This window comes from Plutella xylostella, chromosome 8 (genome assembly GCF_932276165.1).
Source record: "Plutella xylostella chromosome 8, ilPluXylo3.1, whole genome shotgun sequence".
NCBI lineage: Eukaryota > Metazoa > Arthropoda > Insecta > Lepidoptera > Plutellidae > Plutella > Plutella xylostella.
Window position 1 is genome coordinate 7566000 of NC_063988.1, and position 20260 is coordinate 7586259.

At 35.9% G+C, this 20260-nt stretch overlaps 1 protein-coding gene across 7 annotated transcripts in view; it reads right to left on the reverse strand.

The window, feature by feature from the left end:
• Window positions 1-2042: 2042 nt before the first annotated feature.
• Window positions 2043-20260, reverse strand: part of LOC105390372 (POU domain, class 6, transcription factor 2) — a 106602-nt gene continuing 88384 nt past the window's right edge. For 4 of the 7 annotated variants that reach the window (XM_038114813.2, XM_038114812.2, XM_011561662.3 and 1 more), the window contains 6 exons: window positions 16880-17058; window positions 9819-9999; window positions 8069-8122; window positions 7126-7209; window positions 5218-5354; window positions 2043-4700 (listed from right to left, as the gene is read on the reverse strand). In XM_038114813.2, the coding sequence (XP_037970741.2) occupies window positions 4576-4700; window positions 5218-5354; window positions 7126-7209; window positions 8069-8122; window positions 9819-9999; window positions 16880-17058 (760 nt within the window). In that variant the 3' untranslated portion in view covers window positions 2043-4575. The remainder of the gene's footprint in view (window positions 4701-5217; window positions 5355-7125; window positions 7210-8068; window positions 8123-9818; window positions 10000-16879; window positions 17059-20260) is intronic. The other 3 variants (XM_038114814.2, XM_038114817.2, XM_038114818.2) reach the window with 3 other exon arrangements.

A 20260-nucleotide genomic window follows, 5' to 3' on the forward strand; every position in this document is an offset into this window, starting at 1 on the left:
TTTGACAATGACAGAAGCTCGTCATAGACAAGAATGTCACACAAAGTAGTCTGTGTACAAGGGCTAGGAAGTAATTATTTTGAGGTTCAATCATTTTAAAGATTTTCAGCAACTATGACCGATTTTTGTACTTGTGCATGAAAGTGAAAACTGAAATACATTCTATAAGTACTTATACCTACTTCTCAAAAGTCTCTAATATTTTAGTAGATTGGCCAGTCAGATTAGCGTCAGTCGCTTACTGCTCAAGAAATGCAGCCGGACGAATGAGGAACAAATGTGATATCTACCTACATCGAGTACATACGAGTACTTTACCAGCTACCTTCATACTCCAGTCATACGACCCGTGTACATAAACCTACTGTGAACAATTATTATAAGTCAATGGCTGCTACTGTGTGCGTGCGTACTGCGTTACTATCCGGAAGATTGCCAATGGGAAATTAGTGAATCTGGTAGTTACTTAGGTAGGAGTTCCAGATTGACCTGTGCCTACACTCTACACTTTACCTAATGGACAGAGAGAGAGCGATTAGAGGGGGTGATTAGTGGAGACGCAGAGCCTTTTGTTCCAGGTATGTAGGTAGTTGTCTTTAGGTCGGTAGGTACTTTACATTACTTATACAACATACCTTGCCTGTGTTTGTGTATCTATGTACCTACTTGGTTGCGTGACACGACTATATCCTACCTACTTTATAATTATAATATCTTATTTTAATTTTCGTAATCGGGCATTAAACGGTTTCATGGTTTAAGTTTACCTTCCAAAAGCTATGTTGCCTGTACGCAGTCTTTGGTTCTTACAGCGATGACCTACCTTGTGACCTACTAAGGGTGGATTCGTCCAAACATCTAGTTACACGAGAATAACTATACCGGAATAAAATGTATACGCGAGTAAATATCTGGGATAAGTACATTTGCATTCTACCAAGTTATACCATGATTAATTGAATGAACGAGGAACGAAACTATACTGCAACTAAAATAAAAATAGCTGCGTTTTCAAAGCGTGCAATAGAAATGACATGCCAACTTAGTTTGAATGGATTATAAAAGTAGGAAATTGTTTATGTTTTAATATTTTATTCGCTGTTGTTATTCTGAGAATTTGCCTTTTAACGTACTTTTGTTTATGATTTGACAGATGTGTTTATATGTCATTATGACGGTTTTCTAATCAGCTGATGTGCTGCCGCCATTACAAAATTACTCTCGGATAAGCTCGTTACACGGTAAATTTTGGCGGTATAACATTTTATTCTTGGGATAAGCTACTTATCTTGGTTTCAGGTTTGGTAGAATGAAAAATCTGCTTACTCGCGAGTAACTGGTAGTTTACTCTCGAGTAAAAAGTTACTCGACGTTGGTCGAATCCGCCCTAAATCAACTTTCTGAGATTATTTACCAAGAAATAGTGATGGACACTATCTTTAAGTATGACAGATCTAATATCGATATTTTAAATTACGTAGGTACGTTGTTACTATTATTATCGATATCGATTAGTTATGTAACCAGGCATAATTTTGAAAAAGGGGCCGTCCATTAATCACGTGAGGCTCAAAGGGGGGGGGAGGGGGTACTGAAAACCTCACGAAACATCACGAGGGGGGAGGGGGGGTTCTCGTTAGACATCACGTGTATTAATTTTTTGTCAAAAATTAGGTATTTCTGAACCGATATTTTGGACGCACAAATATTTTAACGATTTGTATGACCTATATTTTTTCAGTCAAAATTGCCTTTACATAGACTTCCAAAAAAATACACGTGATCCAGGGGGAGGGGAGGGGTCAAAAAATGAGAAAAACGACCTCACGTGATTAATGGACGGCCCCAAAGTATAAATTATAATTTTTAAAATCGGTATGAAAAATATGATAATTCTACAAAGAAGTGTGCGCTGTACCTTCATAATTGCACAAATGAACAATTACGATCGCAATCTTGTACTACGGTGTAAATACTATTGTTTGGTTTTATGCGATTCCTGGTAATAACAAACAAACTTAAGATGAAATAAAACAAGCTCGCCAACAGTTATCTGCCTTTATTCTGCCTTTTCTCCATAATCCAGCAGCCATAATCATTCGTCCAGTACAATCAATAGGAAGATAAATTAAAATTACTATTATTATTACTGTTACAGTTTGGTTTGAATATGTGTTACAGCTGAAGTAAGTTATGTGTTTAAATGTATTGTAACTATTATACTGTTTACAGAATACTTATGAAAACCAGGGCGCGGTGCGATTTTGCTATTTATCTTGTTTAAGTATATATAAATACAAAACTCACTTACATTTAATTATGTTATTTCGTAACGGGACTAGCTGTTTATGGTTAAATAATATTTTGTACTTAGCGTTCTACGCACCTCTCTATTACTCTATTGGTTGTGAAGGAATCAGGTTTGTCGTTCAAATGTCTTCATTTCATACATTACTAATAAATACCTACCTATTGTGTATTTAAACATTATTAGCTACCTCATTATTTCTATTGCTTATTTGCATTAGGACACAAAATTGTACAGTTAACGGAAAAATAAACTATGAGAACAACAGTTAAAACATTGTACGATAAATCTGATTCCACTATTATAATATATGGAGCGTTGTGTACAATCTCGCACCGCACGATGTTAGACTGTTTACCTTACTGCTTATTATGGGTTTGGTGGTGTGTGAAAGTCGATAAAAAATCTTCCATTTTTTGCTATAATTTCGTGTTATGGCCAAACATTCCTTTAATACTTTTTGCATTTGTAATAATTTTTGAAAATATAAATTTTGATAATATTTTTTCCTTTTTACCTAAATATTAATCCAAATAGTTTTTTTTATTCTTAATATGTATTTACATTTTTCAACAGCCGAAAAATATGTTCAATTTTATAATATTTTTTAACGACTCTTGTTAAGTAGTAGGTAACAGTACAAATATTAATGATCACAAGTTGGTTTTCATTGGTCATTAAAATACGTTAAATTACAGCCTTATGTCTAACAATAGGTCTTAAGTCAAAAACATTCTAATTATTTACAAAGGCCATACTACGAAATACAGTTTAATACATGTAGGAATAGAATATAATGAATGGTGGAATATTTTGTAAGTAGGTACCTATGTTGATTTGGTTTTATCAGTCCTTAGTTAGGTACTTTAACAGTTATTTTGTCGACATGTTTTTATTTTTTGCTCATTTTCTAGTAAATAAATTTGTGCAATAAATAGTAAGTATAATGGATAACTGGAAGGTATGTTTCGGATTAACATAATTTAGAGAGCTATTATAATTTGAATATAATATAATTCTGAAGAGCGATTATTTGTGCATATTTTTAATATTACTGGTATACTTAAGATATATAAAATCATTTTTTTATAACTTTTTGAATAAATTTATCTTTTCAAAATCTACAATTCCGAAATGCGAGGTAATTTTATTAGGTTTCTTTTTAGTAATATAAAAATATGCACAAATGAAACATTGATTTCCTAGTTAATTTAATTTTGTATTTTTTATCATCGTAATTGCTTATATTTAGTGCCAGAAATAATACATATTAGTAAGCTACTGCATCAATGATAGAATTATAAAAAAGTAAAGAACATTCCTAATAAAATACTTAATTTACTAAAAACTCATTTATATCAAGACAGACGCAAAACAATATTTACATTACATGACATTGTTATGATATCACCATAAATATATGTATTGTTTTATACCTATCTATTAACAAAACCCTACAAAATTTCGAAAATCTCTGTAGGCCATACTAAGACAGACACATGTAACTACACTTTGTTATATTGATAATTACATTATCCTAAAGCTATAAAGTGCAACATTTACTAATAGAACGAAACAACTCAGAGTATTTGAATAAATTAATGTACATCGTAAGTGTATCATCGACAATTATTACTTATTTACAAAATGCAATATGTATTATTAATATTATTACAAATGCTTTCTCACACCGATTACTACATTATTATTTTTGCTTACCTAAGAAGGTACCTAATACACTCATGATGTATATTTTTTTCCTACCGGATTATGATAATTTATAGAAGTTTGAAAAACTGTGTCTATCAATGGACGAAGTCAAAAATATTTGATTAAATATATTAAATTGTAGGTAGGTAGTATTTAAACAAAACCATAATAAATATTAATAAAATGCTGCCTATGATGAATTTTGTACTAAATTTCTAAATGACACTACGACATTCTCATTCATACCATTGTTACATTTAATACGGCAATCGTATCAGTCGATATTTGAATTATATTTTAATTCACTTAAAGTTACCTAATACTTGTCCTATCTTTTGAAACCACATGAGATTCGTAAGTGACCGTTAATTCTAAACAAAGACACTTTCAAACTCCTCCCTAATTAATAACAATAAATGAGGCAAAATTATACAAACAAAGTTTTTAAATCAAATGAGGATCGATAGTCGATATCGATAAACTAAACCCACCCATCTCTAAACTTTGAATAGGCAAAGGTTGAGATATTAAAATGCCTATTTTTTTCGGTTGTAAATTTAGACCATGCCTTTTGACATCATTCTGACGGTGTTCTTGAGCGCTTGCCGCTTGTTGCAGAACCATATTCTGATGACTTCACGTTCGTAGCCGAGCTGGTGAGCTAGGCCGGTGATTTCCGTACCTGGAAATACAAAACATTCAGATTTAGAAAGATAGGTAACTTCTAATACGATTTGATTTATCATACTTTTAAATGGCTGATCCATTTTATGTAGAACATACTCATACGAAGCGTCCGTAGTCGAGCGGGCCTCAGTGATCGTAACTGATCACTGAGGTTAAGCAACAACTGACACGGTCAGCCATTGGACGGGTGACCAATTTCAAGTCGTGCTTTTCTGGACGCGTTCGTGCTTCGGACGGCACGTTAAGCCGTGGGTCCCGAATGCTGCTTCGGCAGCAGTCGTTAAGCCTAGTCAGAGGCCTTCGGGCGGCTTGAAAACATCTGACAGTCGGGTTGCCCACTTACCCGACAACTCTCAGCACAAGCTTGCTTGTGTTGGGGTCCACCAACTCGCACTTGGCCAGCGTGGTGGACTAGGCCTAAACCACTATCGCTTCTTCAGTGAGCGTGGACTTGGGCTCGCATAAAGGCGCACCACTTGGTCATGGTTAAGGTAAGGTAGGTATATACTGACCAGAAGGGTGCGTGTTCCTCTCAAAATGCGCGTTCAACAGTTCAAGCGCTTGCGGGGTGAAGGAGGTGCGCCGCTTGCGCTTCTTGCTGGGCTCCATGCCGATGAAGTCCGTCAGGTGGTTCTGACCTGATGCGTACCTGCAAAGGAGTTTACTCTAAGTTAGTTGGGGTGGTGTGAATGGCTGTGAACGAGGTTTTGTGACTGTAGCGTCGTAAGGAGATTCGACTCTAAGACCTAGTTTCACCATACTCTTTTAGATTATTAGCACCCTGTTAAATAATGACAAGGGATTAGTTGTTGATGTTGACTTTTGTCACATCTGTCAAAAATTCAAAATTTAAATTTTATTTTAGATAACGCTTACAATGTGACAGGGGTGTTAATGATCAAAAAGACTATGATATGGTGAAACTAGGCCTAAGTTAGTTGCGTATGTTGGTGGCGATTTTGTGACTGTATCGCGTGTTAAAAGTGCAAGAATATCTTATGCTGGCACCACACTTGGCTATTCGTATTTGTTATAGGTGTTTACTGTATTTGTCACATACCAAAAATGTAGTTTAGTAAATTCGGCAATAATTTTTGCGAATATAAGTACCTACTGACCACACGTAGCTGTTTTGGAAAATACAAATAGCCAAGTGAGGTGGTAGCGTTAGAGATTGACATGTTTATTAGTGTTATGGAGGAACTGTGTGAATTTTATCCATGTGAATGAATAAATACATAAAAGTAAATTAATTATGTGTTTCAATAAATTAATGTTCATTAATACCGGCTTTCTTTAATTCATAAAATACCTATTACCTACGTATTGTCATATTACCTACCTACCTACTGGAGGATGAACGTTAGGTAATAGGTAATTCAAATTATAAGGAGGCCTATACCCAACAGTGGGCGATAGAAGGCTGATGATGATGTTCAAGTAAAATTATATCAACATTTTGATATAACAGATATACTAATTACCTATGACCATTCGATTTCTCGTTGAAAACTCATCTATTTAATCAACATCCACAACTATTCATCAAACACAGTGTTACAGCATGTTACAGACAGTTTTAGGTATTACTTCTAGGATATCAGTATCACAAACATGCATTACGTTACATTAAGTACCTAAATACAAGAGAAAAAATAAAATTGCCTTTGATCGAAATAGGTTGTGTAACTTGTTGAGCCTACTGAAATTTGATAGGTTTTATTATTTATAACTTAGAAAATGGACATTAGCTAAACACGCCGAGGTTAAGATAATATGTTATAGGTACAAAATTGCACCCACTATTCCGATCACTGTTTATTAAACTACGTAATAAGTATATTCGATAATCTTAACTGTATCACTATTCAGCTAAGTTATTGAAACGACAAATTACAGCGTGGCAAATAAATTTAGGAAATAACGTATTTTGTCAATTTCAAAAATAATACACCTTACTCGTATCTTTCTTTTTGTCTAATTTTAACTATGGTTAAAGACAATGCAAAAAAGATTTATAAACTGTACCTATATAATGATGTAAGTATAGATTTGTACTTAAATAACGGTAAGGTAATACATAAATCATTTCCATTTTCCACAATTATTTGCCATTCTGTACACTATGTACCTAAGATTACTATAAAGTAAAGCCATACACCCAAGTCTCGCATCTACTACACAAGAAAACGTAAGCGCACAACTAAATCACTCCAAGCTTTGCTATTCTTTCAAACACTCGCAACCTATTTGGGGAGGTTCTTCTTTACAGTACGAGAAAGCTTCCCAAAACGATTAAAACAAAGCGGTAACAGTTAGTCCAGATTTGAGAAATATATTTTCATATCTTTGCTAAGCGTTAGGCCAAATGGTGGTGTTATTTCAAACGTGTGATGCACATCACGAACACTCATAGTTACCTCTCCTCGGCTTCCCTCATCCAACGTTCGAGCACCGGTTTGATTTTCGTCGCACTTTTTGGTGTTATATCCAATTTCTCAAATCTGTATCGAACATAAACGTTACGTGTTAGATTCCATTCTACCGTCGACGCGCACGGCCGTAACGTCTAACCCCAGCCAGAATTTAAAAAGGCATAAACACAGGACATTGACATCGCGCCACGATCAGACAAATACAGAAAAAACAATAGGCAATTTAGTCCGAAGTAATCAGTTTGATTAATACCGCACTCGGCATTAACAATAAAGTAACGAATTCAATTAGAAACGAAAGGTAACGTATGCCAATGCCCTGGCTTTGAATTGCACAAAATGAACATTAATTTAAAAGAAATAAAAAAGAGTAATGAAATAAATACATCATGCTACATTAGATGGAAAGTTAGAATTACTCATCCAGATGTAACAATATGAACGTGTTAAAATTCTCACAACAATTACGGTTTGATGTCGAATAGGCGGCGGTGGCCGTCGTTACTACGAAGCATTTGTCTTAACATCAAAATGTTACTGCTGGCCGTTCATTTGATGTATGGTGCCTTCTTACAGTAATTATCCATATGCAAATACGCTCCACGTGTGAAAAGGAATAGAAAAAAGTCCAAACGTATGGCGGTAATTACAAATAATTACATGCGGTACATTCACTCCACGCTATGCACGGATCACAGATGCAGATAAGATTGTATTAAATAGCGTTGAAACATTTTGATTTTAAGACAATCTACGTGTAGACTCTAGTGTTGAATGTGAGTCAAAGCGTGTGCTCGATTCTTGAGATATTTGTATCTCCGAGGTTATCAACAAACGTTTGATCCAATGTTGGAAATACTGGTTAAGAAAGGCTGTTGATAATGTCGAAGATACAAATGTGGTAAGAGATAAAGAACAAAACACATACATGTTTTGTTGTTGTGAAGACAGCTGGGCAGCCAGCATCTGCGAAGCCAGGGCACTGGGGACGGCAACAGATTATATTGTTAGATATTTTACTGCAGTCACACATTTCAACCTGTAGATAATTCAATATCGGTAGGTAGAAGTATCCATAGAGGTAGTAAAAGAAGTTCGGGTACCAACAGATAAAGCCGCACGCTATTTTATAAATTTTAATCAAGATATACATTATTATGTAAGCAGAGCTTTTCTAAATAGAGAAAGTAATAATCACTTTCCTGTTTCTAACGCAAAACATCAACGTATATACCTACATCTATTGAATTTTACCTGGAAGATATCTCTTACATCATATTTTCCACCACACAATAATATTGATTAAGTCGATAAACCGAACAGTGCGAAAATGTAAAACAAAGTCATACCTACAAACATAGGCGCGCCTGCCACATTATGTATGTTCTCCACCCCAGTTCTATTTCTGATGACGGTCTGACGCATTCATGCTCATATAAAATTGTAATCGAATGTAAGAAGGACAAGCACATGCTTAATTCATTGTTATCATCATTTTAACCGCATAACTGGTGGCAATGACCATGGAGTTATACAAATATTTCAAAAAAACGCTTGCAAAACGGTCCCATGTTTCGCTGTTTTCAATCAACTTAACGTATGTTGTGTTCAGAAATCAATGTAAGTGTAGTCCATCGACATTTTATGAATAACAGGAATAACAAACATTCGTGAAATATTAATTTAATAAAGTAGGTAGGTACATCTAGTAGGTAGGTAGATGTACATCTATCGTTAGGTAAGTTCCCCTCAAACCAACAAAAGGCAAGGCAAGGAGTGTTCCTGTAATTGTTCCCAAATAATTTGTTTCAATTAAAATGCAAATTAATTAAGTCCAGCATAATCAAAGGGGTAACTACCATGTACCGCCTTCGTCACGACACCAAATTGTAGGGAGACGAAAGAAAAATTAATGGAAAATGAAATCACCGCCGGCGAAAAGACAGGGGGCATTCTACTCTTTTAATTACACGAAAAAAGTAATTACGGCAAGATAATTAATTAACTGGAACAGAAGTAACGATTAATGATTTTATTATACGAAGGAGCTGGTCGGCGGACGCTCAATTGAAATTTCCTTCCACGCGGCGGCTTCCACTCCGCGTCAAAACTTGATTCGCAAAGAACCAAGCGCGCAATCAAATCAAATAAAATTGAAAAGCTACCGTTTTTAATAAACAGCCTCTGAAGAGATAAAATCTTACACTAAACACATTAATTCTAAATGCAAATGAGCTACAGAAAATTGTATTGTACTTATCTACTTTGGCACTTTGTAAAGTTCAAAACGAAGATAATCAACATGGGACGCGTCAGCGCCTTTTCAGTTTAATCGAAATAAAAAATGGAGTAAGTCACGACAGTTGAGCGTAACGGAAGCCCGTCAAAATGGTAATTAATTAAACGAACTGTAAGCAACGAAAGGAGTCATGCTGTTTTACAAATCACTTCAATTAACATTATTAAAAAGTTGGAATTGGAGATAGTCGAGCGCCGGAACGATAACGATAGCAGAAAAAAAAAGAAATACTATCCTGCCATTGTTTCCCGCCAAATGTTTTTACTGTTTTGACAAGCGTGCGACTTTATCTGTCATTTTTACAAGGTGATATCTATAGCCATAAATATTTTTTTTCATAAAATGTTGTAATTATTTAATGAAAATGAACGTGGTTTACCTGCATATCGCGCTTTGGCTGTAAGCTGGCCCTTCAGTGACCGACAAGGCTTGTCCAACTTGGGTCTGCGTGAGGCCGAGGCCCAGCCTCCTTAGCTTGAACGCTTTAGCGAACTCCTTGATGTCCTCGAGGTTGATGCCATCGACAACGTTGCTGGACGACTGGCTGATTGTTGGTTGATCTGGAAAAGAGGTGATTTTTTAGAACGGGAAGTAATTTTTCTTGGTCGTAATATTTGTTGTAGCCAATTTCAAGTAGGTAAGTGAATAGCACTGTGAAGAAGATGACGGCCTCAACTTTAGTATTTACTAACTTAAGTAGAAAATATGTAGGTACATAAGGCAATAATATGATTATTTTGTATCATTAAGCACCTTCACCAACCCGCACTAGGCCAGCGTGGTGAACTAGGCCTAAAACCCTTTCTTCATTGGAAGGAGACTCATGCCCCAACAGTGGGGACGTGATAGGTCGTGATGAAGCACCTCCAGTAGTCTGAGTCGCCATTTTGAGTAATATGTACTAATTAATAACGACATTACCAACGTACAAAAAGCTTTAATACATCCAAAATCATACTATATTTTTACATCAAACTATTAATGTATAGCGTTTAATTACACAGCTTTCTCCTAATATCGGTAGACGCTCTCGTCTTTAAATCTGAAGCTCTGAAAATTACAGCCGAGTTAAGTGTGCAATTTCTGTAATTAGTGGATGGTACCGCTTCCTAATTATGGGCAATGTCATTAGCGACGTGCTTCCTCGGCGGCGGCGGGCGGCCGACTGCGCGTGTAGTGTTGCCAGATGCGGATTAGTTTGGTCATAGAGTTTATTCTCTATGTTTTGTTTATGGAGACGAACCATTGAGATTATTACCGTTTTATAATTTTTTTAGCTAAAGTTCCTACGGAAATATATTACAGTTCTTAAAGTGTAGCTCTTAAAGTCATCGTCTAAAATATTGTTATACTTAAAGACATCGGTTTAGGACCCGATTTTGAATACTTGCGTCGATAAAACAATTAAGTACATAATTTTAGGCAGGTAGTGGGTAATGATATTCAATTCTAATATAAAAATATTACTGAAAGTACATACATACAATAAAAAGTTTAAGATAAAAATGAAACCTTCTTTCTTGCCGTAATCTCATAGTGGCGGCCTCTAGTGAGCATTGATAAATTACTTTCTGAACCTACCCCGCCTAGTTTAAGTAGTTGTCTACAGCAATTAGCGAGAAGGTAGGGGTTGCAAATTGGCAATCGTTCCTCCATTTACTGCTATAGGAAACGTACCCGGTTTTCTAATTTCATTTGTTTTGAACGCACTCGTCAAGTTGGGGGGAACGGAATAAGATTGTGTCGTGCTCACTGCATGTCTTGGTTGTTTGCTGTCTGTAATGGGAAAGTTTTTTTTCTTACGTACTGACTTTAATTATCTACCTATAAGCATGTTTATCATTGAGAATATCTAATAATCTTTCTTTTTATAAGTAAAAGAATAATAATTTAAAAAAATCTAAAATAATTTAACACACCATGTAGAAATATAAGTGTGAGTAATAGGTAATTAATGTTACAAGTCATTTGACTATGCTAACTGATGATATTAGGTAGAAGGCAGAGCCTGTGTCGTGGACTTTGATAGACTCATACTAATCTACGGGATAACTACAAAATTTCTTGTACTGACAATTAGTCGTATCTATGTGAACGAAGTGATCACTTTAAACACACTTTGCAAATGAAGTCAAGATGGAAAGATAAAACTGTTCAGCCTAAAACACCGAACAATAACTTAATGCATCAAGATACAGTGCTGTTAATTGTTTAAATGTGTAATAAATTAATTAGATAAAGTTCGCGTGCCCATTTGTCCATATTGATGTAAGTACTGCGGGTGCGTGAAGATAAATACGCACCAAAAATGGGTTAGCATTTTGGGGCGGTAAGTGAATATCCAATTTAGATAGTTAGATAGTTAAGACTTTGATACTTATAACTTTTTTGTGTTATTCATAAATATTATTTACACATGTCAACGATCTAGTTAACATAAAAAAAAACACGTGTATCTAAGTAACAACTTCCAAAATAGCGATAGTTTAGCTTTTTTATATCGTAGGATTTTTTAAAACTTGTTGTATACTTATGTAGGTAATTATCCTTATCGCAAACTTTTATTGAAATCACTTCCTCCGAAACTCAACCAATGCGATGAAACTCAGATTTGTACTGAAAACATTACCCACTAATGTTCGTTTCACATGATGTCCATTATTCAAATTCGAAAAAGAATTCGTTAAACCACGTGTTTTGACTCCGTCATAATCGATACCGACCGCCAGCCAGTTATTCCCAAATTTTATATTCAACGGTTGATTATTCTTAATTAAAGTTTTCAAGTTATTAGACGAATCGAATAATGGGTGAAATTACACGCGGAGAATCGAGTCCGTTCGTGTTACGATTATTCGATCGAGTGCTTGTATCGATTTTTCGTAATTAACTGGTAAGTGCTGACTAGTTTTAGTGAGTAATGCTCCTTAAGTTCGTGTGAATAACCGTAAATAGGTAATCGGTGGAAGTTTGCCCTTAACTTAAATTACAAACACGAGTAGGCCTGTACCTAACTGAAATGTAATTATCATGGGATACCCACTATTTTAATAGATAGGTAATTAAAATAGAATTTTCATATTATACCTTTAACTATTTCAATTGTATTATAATTGATGTACAAGTAAAATTATGCCTCAGTTAGAAGTGTACAGTAGGTACTACAGTTACGTTACCACTAGAATTTTTTTACGAAGTTAGGAACTTGACTGAGAGAGCTACAGCTATCTACCTATGATTTGCGTATATTTTTCTATTATAATTATGTATGTACCAATAGGGTACAATAATATAATAGTAATAAGGGTACATAACCATGACTGTAAATATGCGTAACGCGTATTCAACCTTCAAAATCTGCAAGGAAGTGGACATAACCTTATCGCAAAATTTCAAGGATAGATTACCCAAGCAGATATTTTGTTTTTGCTAACTTAAAAACGTGTCGAACTGAATAAAAGACAATAATAGAGGTAATAGAGTGACATTCCGTCGAAGTGCGGCGTTTCTAACAGGCCAGGCGAGTGGGCGGAAAATTACGCATTTACCCTATTAGTTGCAATTAACGCTCTACCTATCAATGATACTTGAATAGAAGTGGTAGTAGAGCCACGAAAACTGCTACAGCCAAAAATATATATTTAACAGTTTAGTGAATTCTTTATATCCTGAAGCTTACCATTATCAGGTATTTAACTGCTGATTGTGAAATTTTAGTAAGTACTTACCTATAGTTAAAACACAATACGTTTTAACAAGTCCCTGAGCTCTTACCCTGTTACAATTTAGTTTCACAATCTGTCGTTACAAAGTTATTCCATCTTTTGGATGTGCCGTAAACTCCAAAACTGAACTGAGGGTGATACATATATTCATAAAATAATAAATTAACCTCTATAGTATAAAAATATTTAAAATGTAGAAGAAAATCTAATTTTAAAGTGAAGAAGTTGTTTCGTAGCTCCGCGCCGAATGGCTCACTCTTTGTTTGTCTTATCGATTTGAGCTCAGTTTTATCGACGAAGTTAATTATTTGTAATGGATTTTAATTAGTTAATTAATTTAGTTCAACCAGCCAGCTTGCTATGGATCTAGGTCGGCTCCTTTGATGTCGACTATACAATTCCGTATTTTGTATTAGGAATGCTCGAATCGTTTTTGTTAATTTCGAATAATGACACCATTCGTCTTTTAATATCGTTATTATACCCGTTCTTAATTCGGACTAGATGTGTGAATAAAAAGTTTGTCGAATTAAGTATAATTCGGTGTGACTGCAATCGATTTGCGTAAAAAAGCACGTGGGAATCTTCGTTTATAATTACTGAGCTTTATAATCGTTCAGTTGTTAATTAAAAATATAATTTTGAAAAGCCATTTTGTGAATCGCAGTCACGATTTCAATGAAAGAAAGTAGTTTAGGTTATTCACCACTTCATATTGTGATTTTGAGGCATGATTCCATTTTCAAAGTATAAAAAAACGCGATGCTTACTGTTTTTTTTTATTCATGAGAAATAAATCAGCCAGCATTGTTGGCAGCCTACTGAGTACCACAAATAATGGCACAAGGAACTGGGTAATTTAGTAATTGTTACTAACTACGAATTAAATAGTAATCAATAAAGTAGAGGGCCGGTACGCCAACCCGTTTGGCTGTTCCCATTTGCCCCAATTAAATAATGTTGTATAAATCAAGAGAAGATTAGTGCAGCAACTAGGCTAGCAATTGAATTAACCTAGTGTTTGTTGTACTCAGGCAATGACGAGCAATGAAAAAGTTCCAGTGCAAATAGCACCAAATCACTCCTAAACGGAAAAGACTACGTTAATGACGCCGTCTGCAATATTATAATATATTTTATACATCAGAATATCTAAAAACGTAGGTAAATATTTTGATTAAATTCTAAATTAAATGTTCTTAAAAATTAGGGTCATTTGGTATCGACATTTTGTAAGTTCCTTTTTCATTGCTTTGTGAGTGTAATCATGTTGCGGCATGCAAACTGGCATTAAAAAAAGGCAAAAAGACCATAATATGCCATTGGTATCATCATAAAATTGTTTTCAGATACCTATTGTGTAAAGTCTAAAATTTCCTCTTGAATTGGCCGTTTATCTAAATTTTGTTTCATTCACTAACGTATCGTTCAAAAACTATGCGGTTTAACGAAAATGGAATAAAATCGGCCAATAAAAATAACTTTTATCTAAATTAAAGCCTATCGTCTGGTGCTTAGACAGCTGGTGAAATTAGTTTTAACATTTCAGGATAACTTTATTATTAGCAACTTTACAACTGTCTAGCAGAGTGATTTCAGTGTGCATACTTTTTGCGGTGTTTTACTGTGTGTTAAAATAAATAGTTGAGATTTATTTGAGCTATAGCGTGATTGTTACAGGAGGGTTACTCTAAACTGGCGAAAAACGAACGAACAACAGCTGTCGTGCAATCGGCACGTTTAACACAAGATAGAGTTGTGGAACATATAGAATATATTAGCGATAAATTAAGGATATTATTAGGTAAATTTTATCATTTAAGTTATAAAGTTCCTATTAGCACGTTAAAATGTTTATACTTTGCTTTAGTCGATTCAATCTTAGATTATGCTCTTGATTGTTATGGGCTAACGTTTAAAACCTACTTAGATAAACTAGAAACATTGCAGACTCGATTTTTAAAGCTACTAGTTAATAAAAAAACCAAATTAGAATGTAAAGATAATTATAAAAAACTGTATAAAATATGTAAAATTCTGCCAGTCACTGTTAAATTTAAATATCTATTAGCCATTCACAATTATAAAACCTGTAATAATTACCTTCATCCCATTACCCATAAACACGGCACAAGGTCTATATCTGAGGGTAAATTTGAGGTACCTAAAGTTAGTAATTATTATGGTGATAGAACTCTAAAAAAAAGAATACCGTACCTACTTAATAGTTTACCTCAGGATATACGACAAGAGCCTATGTTATCTAAATTTAAAACTAAATTAAAAAAATATTTTTTGCTTAACTTACCCTGATACAAGTTCACCTCAGATTATAATTTTATTATTTGTTGTGATATTACCAATTATGTATAACAATACCTAAAACATAAAAAAGTATTTTGTTTAGTATAAGAGACTCCGATCCCACAGGCAAATTGTATACAAACAGTTTTGTGGGACTCATTGTAAAACTACAACTAATATGTAAGCTTATTAAATAAATAAAATAATAAATAAAAAATCGCATCAGCGCTCCGAAACTAAGTTTTTCGTCACATAGAACGACCCCACGGTAAGTGTATTATGGGAGAACAAAGTTGTGTAAAAGATCGCATCAGAGTGGCCGCTCTGCTGCGCCGAACCGCGCGCCTCTCTAATCAACTCACTGTCGAGCCATTTACAAAACGCACTCGCAACTCCGCCGGCGCAGTGGACCGTGTCTCAAACCAACAACTCTTTATAGCATTAGACGAAGCAACTGCGACACTGTTAGACTTTACGTGAGCTAATGGATCGCTCTCTCTGCTTAGAACGGGAAACTTTTATGGATAAGTAGAATCGAGTTAGAGTTGAGCGGTCGAAAATAGCGTTTGGGCAAGTTAGTCACGTCTAGTGCTTTTGCCGGGCTAAAATAACATTGTAATTAGGTTGATTGGTCGAGAATAAGAACGAGATTTTATGGCTTATATCGCCTGTTCCACGGAACACCAATTATTCGAGTAATAAAAGCAAGTGCCTGGTTATTAGCCGCGTCACAGATTTTGTGATTTTTAAGTGCCTCGTGTTTAATTATTATAACCTAAAACGCCAATATTTTTTATCACCAACACAATCGTAATAAATAGGTGCTAAAACATTGTTTGCCTAATATTATAGTTACAGCTGCTTGTATACCTGGTCACTAACCCCATCAATTGTACAATACTAGGAATTACGCAATGTAATTTTAGGCAAGAATTCAATTCACTCGACCGGGTATGCTAAAATCTCCAATCAATCAGCAGCTGCAGCTATCAAGATACGTTTTTTCACTGACCGGAAACGCAAAAGTGTATGAAAATGTATGGCTCGGTCTTCACTTACCGGCGACGGCGCCAGCCCGGTCTTGCCGATGCCGTGCCGGTGCTACTAATAAGTAAACGCCTATTTTCCAAATATCACGCACTCGCATCCCTGTGATAAACAAGCAAAAGTAAAAAGAAACCTTGCAACACTCACTAGGCGAGTCCGCCAGCAGATCGTCCTCATGCGGCGGCGACTTGACGGACGCGGGCGACAGCTTGACGGCGCCAGCCCAGTTTTATACATTTATGCCTCACCAGCGCCAAACTGGTGCTACTAATGAAAAAACGTCTATGTTCTAAACGTCACGCACTCGAATCCCTGTGATAACACACCCAAAAGCAAAAGTAAAAAGAAACCTTGCAACACTCACTAGGCGAGTCCGCCAGCAGATCGTCCTCATGCGGCGGCGACTTGACGGACGCGGGCGACAGCTTCACGGGGTGCGGCGACGGAGCCGGCCCGGAGCCCGCGCTGCCCGCGCTGCTGGCGGGGCCCGCGTTGCTGGGGTGCGAAGTGGTGATCGTGATCTCGCCGTTCGATGCTGCGAGCCTGCGGGTGGAAAGGGGTAGAGTAAGGTTGGCTGGAAGAGATGCTGTTAGCATTAGGTGTGGGACGCATAAACATGATGCGACGTCGGGCCATTCTCTCGCTCTCTCCCATTGAACACTCCGTGTGGGAAGGAGAGGTTTTCATAACGCGACGACGGATCGTATTTATGTGTCCCGGCCCTATGTTTGCCTATTTCCAAGTTCATTTAAGCGCTGTAAAGAGTTTAATAAGATGCTGTGTTTGGGGGATTAGATTGCATGAGATGCACGCGACATACAAAAACGTTATCCTAATCTATACTTAAGAAACAGACTGAAAATCATTTTTAAGTGAAGCGGGGCTAAAATTGTAGTGTCGGCCGCCTATTACAAAATTGTTCCTTGTCGCATCTATACCTCTAGTATGTAAGTTTAATTTATACGGTATTCTATAAAATATTACACGGTATTGTAGGACATGAGTATTTTACAAATGATATGATTCTAAATTGTTAAATGGAAATTCCTACTTTATTTTTTATATGACAATGTGTTTCATAAACCAACAATTCGCTATAACGTACTTAATAATATGCACTTAGGTACTTATAAGTTGAAAGTATTTTCCACGTATTTTGTAGCAAATTGTCGAAGCGGCTTCTGGGAAACAACAATAATATTGCTTCAGACCTAATAATGTTCGATATCACGGCAAAAAATCTAATCGCACATTAACGCCGCAACTGACGTGCCACTATGAATAGTTTTATAGAAATGGTAATTGTAAATCAGGAATAAAGTGCCGGTTTTAAGTGTAAATGCACTTATAATGTGAAAAAATCTAAATGGTATTATCAGAAATGGTATTCCCATAGGCACTTTATACCCATTTATTTTATACGGACAATAAATAAAATGTACGGCACTAACGTAAGTATACATTTTTCAAATTAAGGCTCTGGCGCCAACACATTTGAGTGTTGAATAAAATTATCATACCTACCTAACTACATATTCCTAACATCGATACTAATGTTTAACTTTGTTGCGTAAAGATCCCATAGACCCACAGATCCCATAGACCTTACAACTGTAAAACATTACAACTGCACTCACAAAACTTCGCTAAATCATTATCCTACTGCCGTGTAGCTCCTAGCTAAACATCAGTGTCATCACTTTAACACGTGAACTCGTATGATTTAAAAAGCAGTGATATAAAAATAAAAAACAATGCGGCTAATGAACAGGCGCAAGTGTCGTCACGTGGAGCGGAGAGGCTCGTGCCGGGCTCTTCCTGACACCTCCTGGTGCTACACAACCATAGCATATTTAAAAAAACCTAACTAATTCTTGCTGATTGTAATATTTCTTCAAACTAACCATGCGGAAAAATATCCTTTTTAAATTACTAGTAAAAATCATAGTTGGATATGTGATAATTCAGGGCGGCATCGCCGTTTTCTTTTGTCACAAATTTTTAAATGTTTAGTACAAAAGCTATTTAGAATAACGAGCTGAGTATTCCCCTTTCCGCTACTACTACTTTTTCAATACAATGTAGAGTTAAACTGACTGATGTAAATTACTAATAGATAAAACTTTTTAAATATATATTTTTATGTGTAGAGCAACCAGTTAAGGTATCAGTCGGGAACGACCCATGTTACTTTGTTGCCACAAGTGGCGAGGTACAAATGAGGCGAGCTTCATTAAAACTGCACCAGCATTAGTGGTAATTGCCGGGGCTAATTAGGGCTTCTCCGTTGCACTACAAACAGACAGACACACAGATACACACACCGGCAGATAGACAAAAATACTCGTGGCAGTCGCGCGCCATAAGAGTTGGAATTGTGGGGAGATGAGGGTGCGTTATTATTACAATAAGTATGCTTTTTTAAATGTATTTTTTACTAATTTAAATTTGTGCGTAAAAATTGCAAAATTCTAGCCTAGGAATAAAGGTATAAATCGCAAAGGTAATAATTAATAATACTTATAAATAACCTATAAAAACATAGTTTGATTTGAAATTTAACAGTTAAGACATAAATATTTTGCAAATTATATGTATGTATCTAACTGTAATAATAATCCAACAAAAAGTTAATGAAGTTGTAATGTACATAATTAAGTATTCTCACTAGTCTTTTTAATTAGATATAATTACGGATTAAGGAGTGTAATTATTAGCTAGAGCTGAATTGCTTATTACGATTTTATAAGAAACTAAACTTAGATAATTAAGTATTATAATTATATTTAATAACCTAGCCGAAACAATAATGAAAAGTATAGAACCTGAAGAAGGAATAACGCCAGAAAAGAGGAGCCGATTAACTTAGACAACCTAAGAGACCCAGATATAAGAGAAAAGTTTCGATTAGAGTTGAATAACAGGTTTAACCAGCTCACGGTTGACGCGGATATAGACAATCACTGGGATAGTGTGAAACACACAGTAAAAACAACAGCTGTTAAAGTACTGGGAAGAAAAAGAAACACCAAAAGAAGAAAGTGGTGGAATCAGGACTGCGAAGAGATTGTCAAGGAAAGGCGGAAATGTAAAATCCAGGCTGAGAATAATGAGGAATGGGTTGCCAAATATAAGAAGGTCCAAACGGAAGCTAGAACGATCATTAAGAGAGCCAAAAGACAGCATCTGGACAACATCGTAAGAGGGATGGAGACACTCCTCAGAGCTAACGAGTCACGGAAATTCTATAAGGAAGTAAGCTCCTGCAAGAAAGGCTACCAACCCACGGCTCAGTTCCTTGAAGACGATGATGGAAACCTGATATCGGACAGAGATACTATCATGACCTGCTGGCGCGACTATTTCCAGCAACTGCTCAACTGCCAACCACTCGAGGAACAAGTACCCCGCTCTATGGAACACAATAGCGAAATCGTGGAACCCCCGACCTTTGAAGAAGTCCGTGAAGCCATAATGAGACTCAAAAACCACAAAGCACCGGGCATTGACGATTTACCCTCCGAATTGTGGAAATACGGCGGGGGTCGAGTACAGTCGGAACTATTCCAGTTACTGTGCAAGATCTGGGAAGAGGAAAAGCAGCCAAAGGAATGGAACCTAGGAGTGATCTGCCCCGTACACAAAAAAGGGTCCAAAAAGAAGTGTACCAACTATCGTGGCATTGCGTTGCTCCCGACAGCGTATAAGGTCCTGTCCTACGTGTTGCTCAAGCGATTGGAGCCAT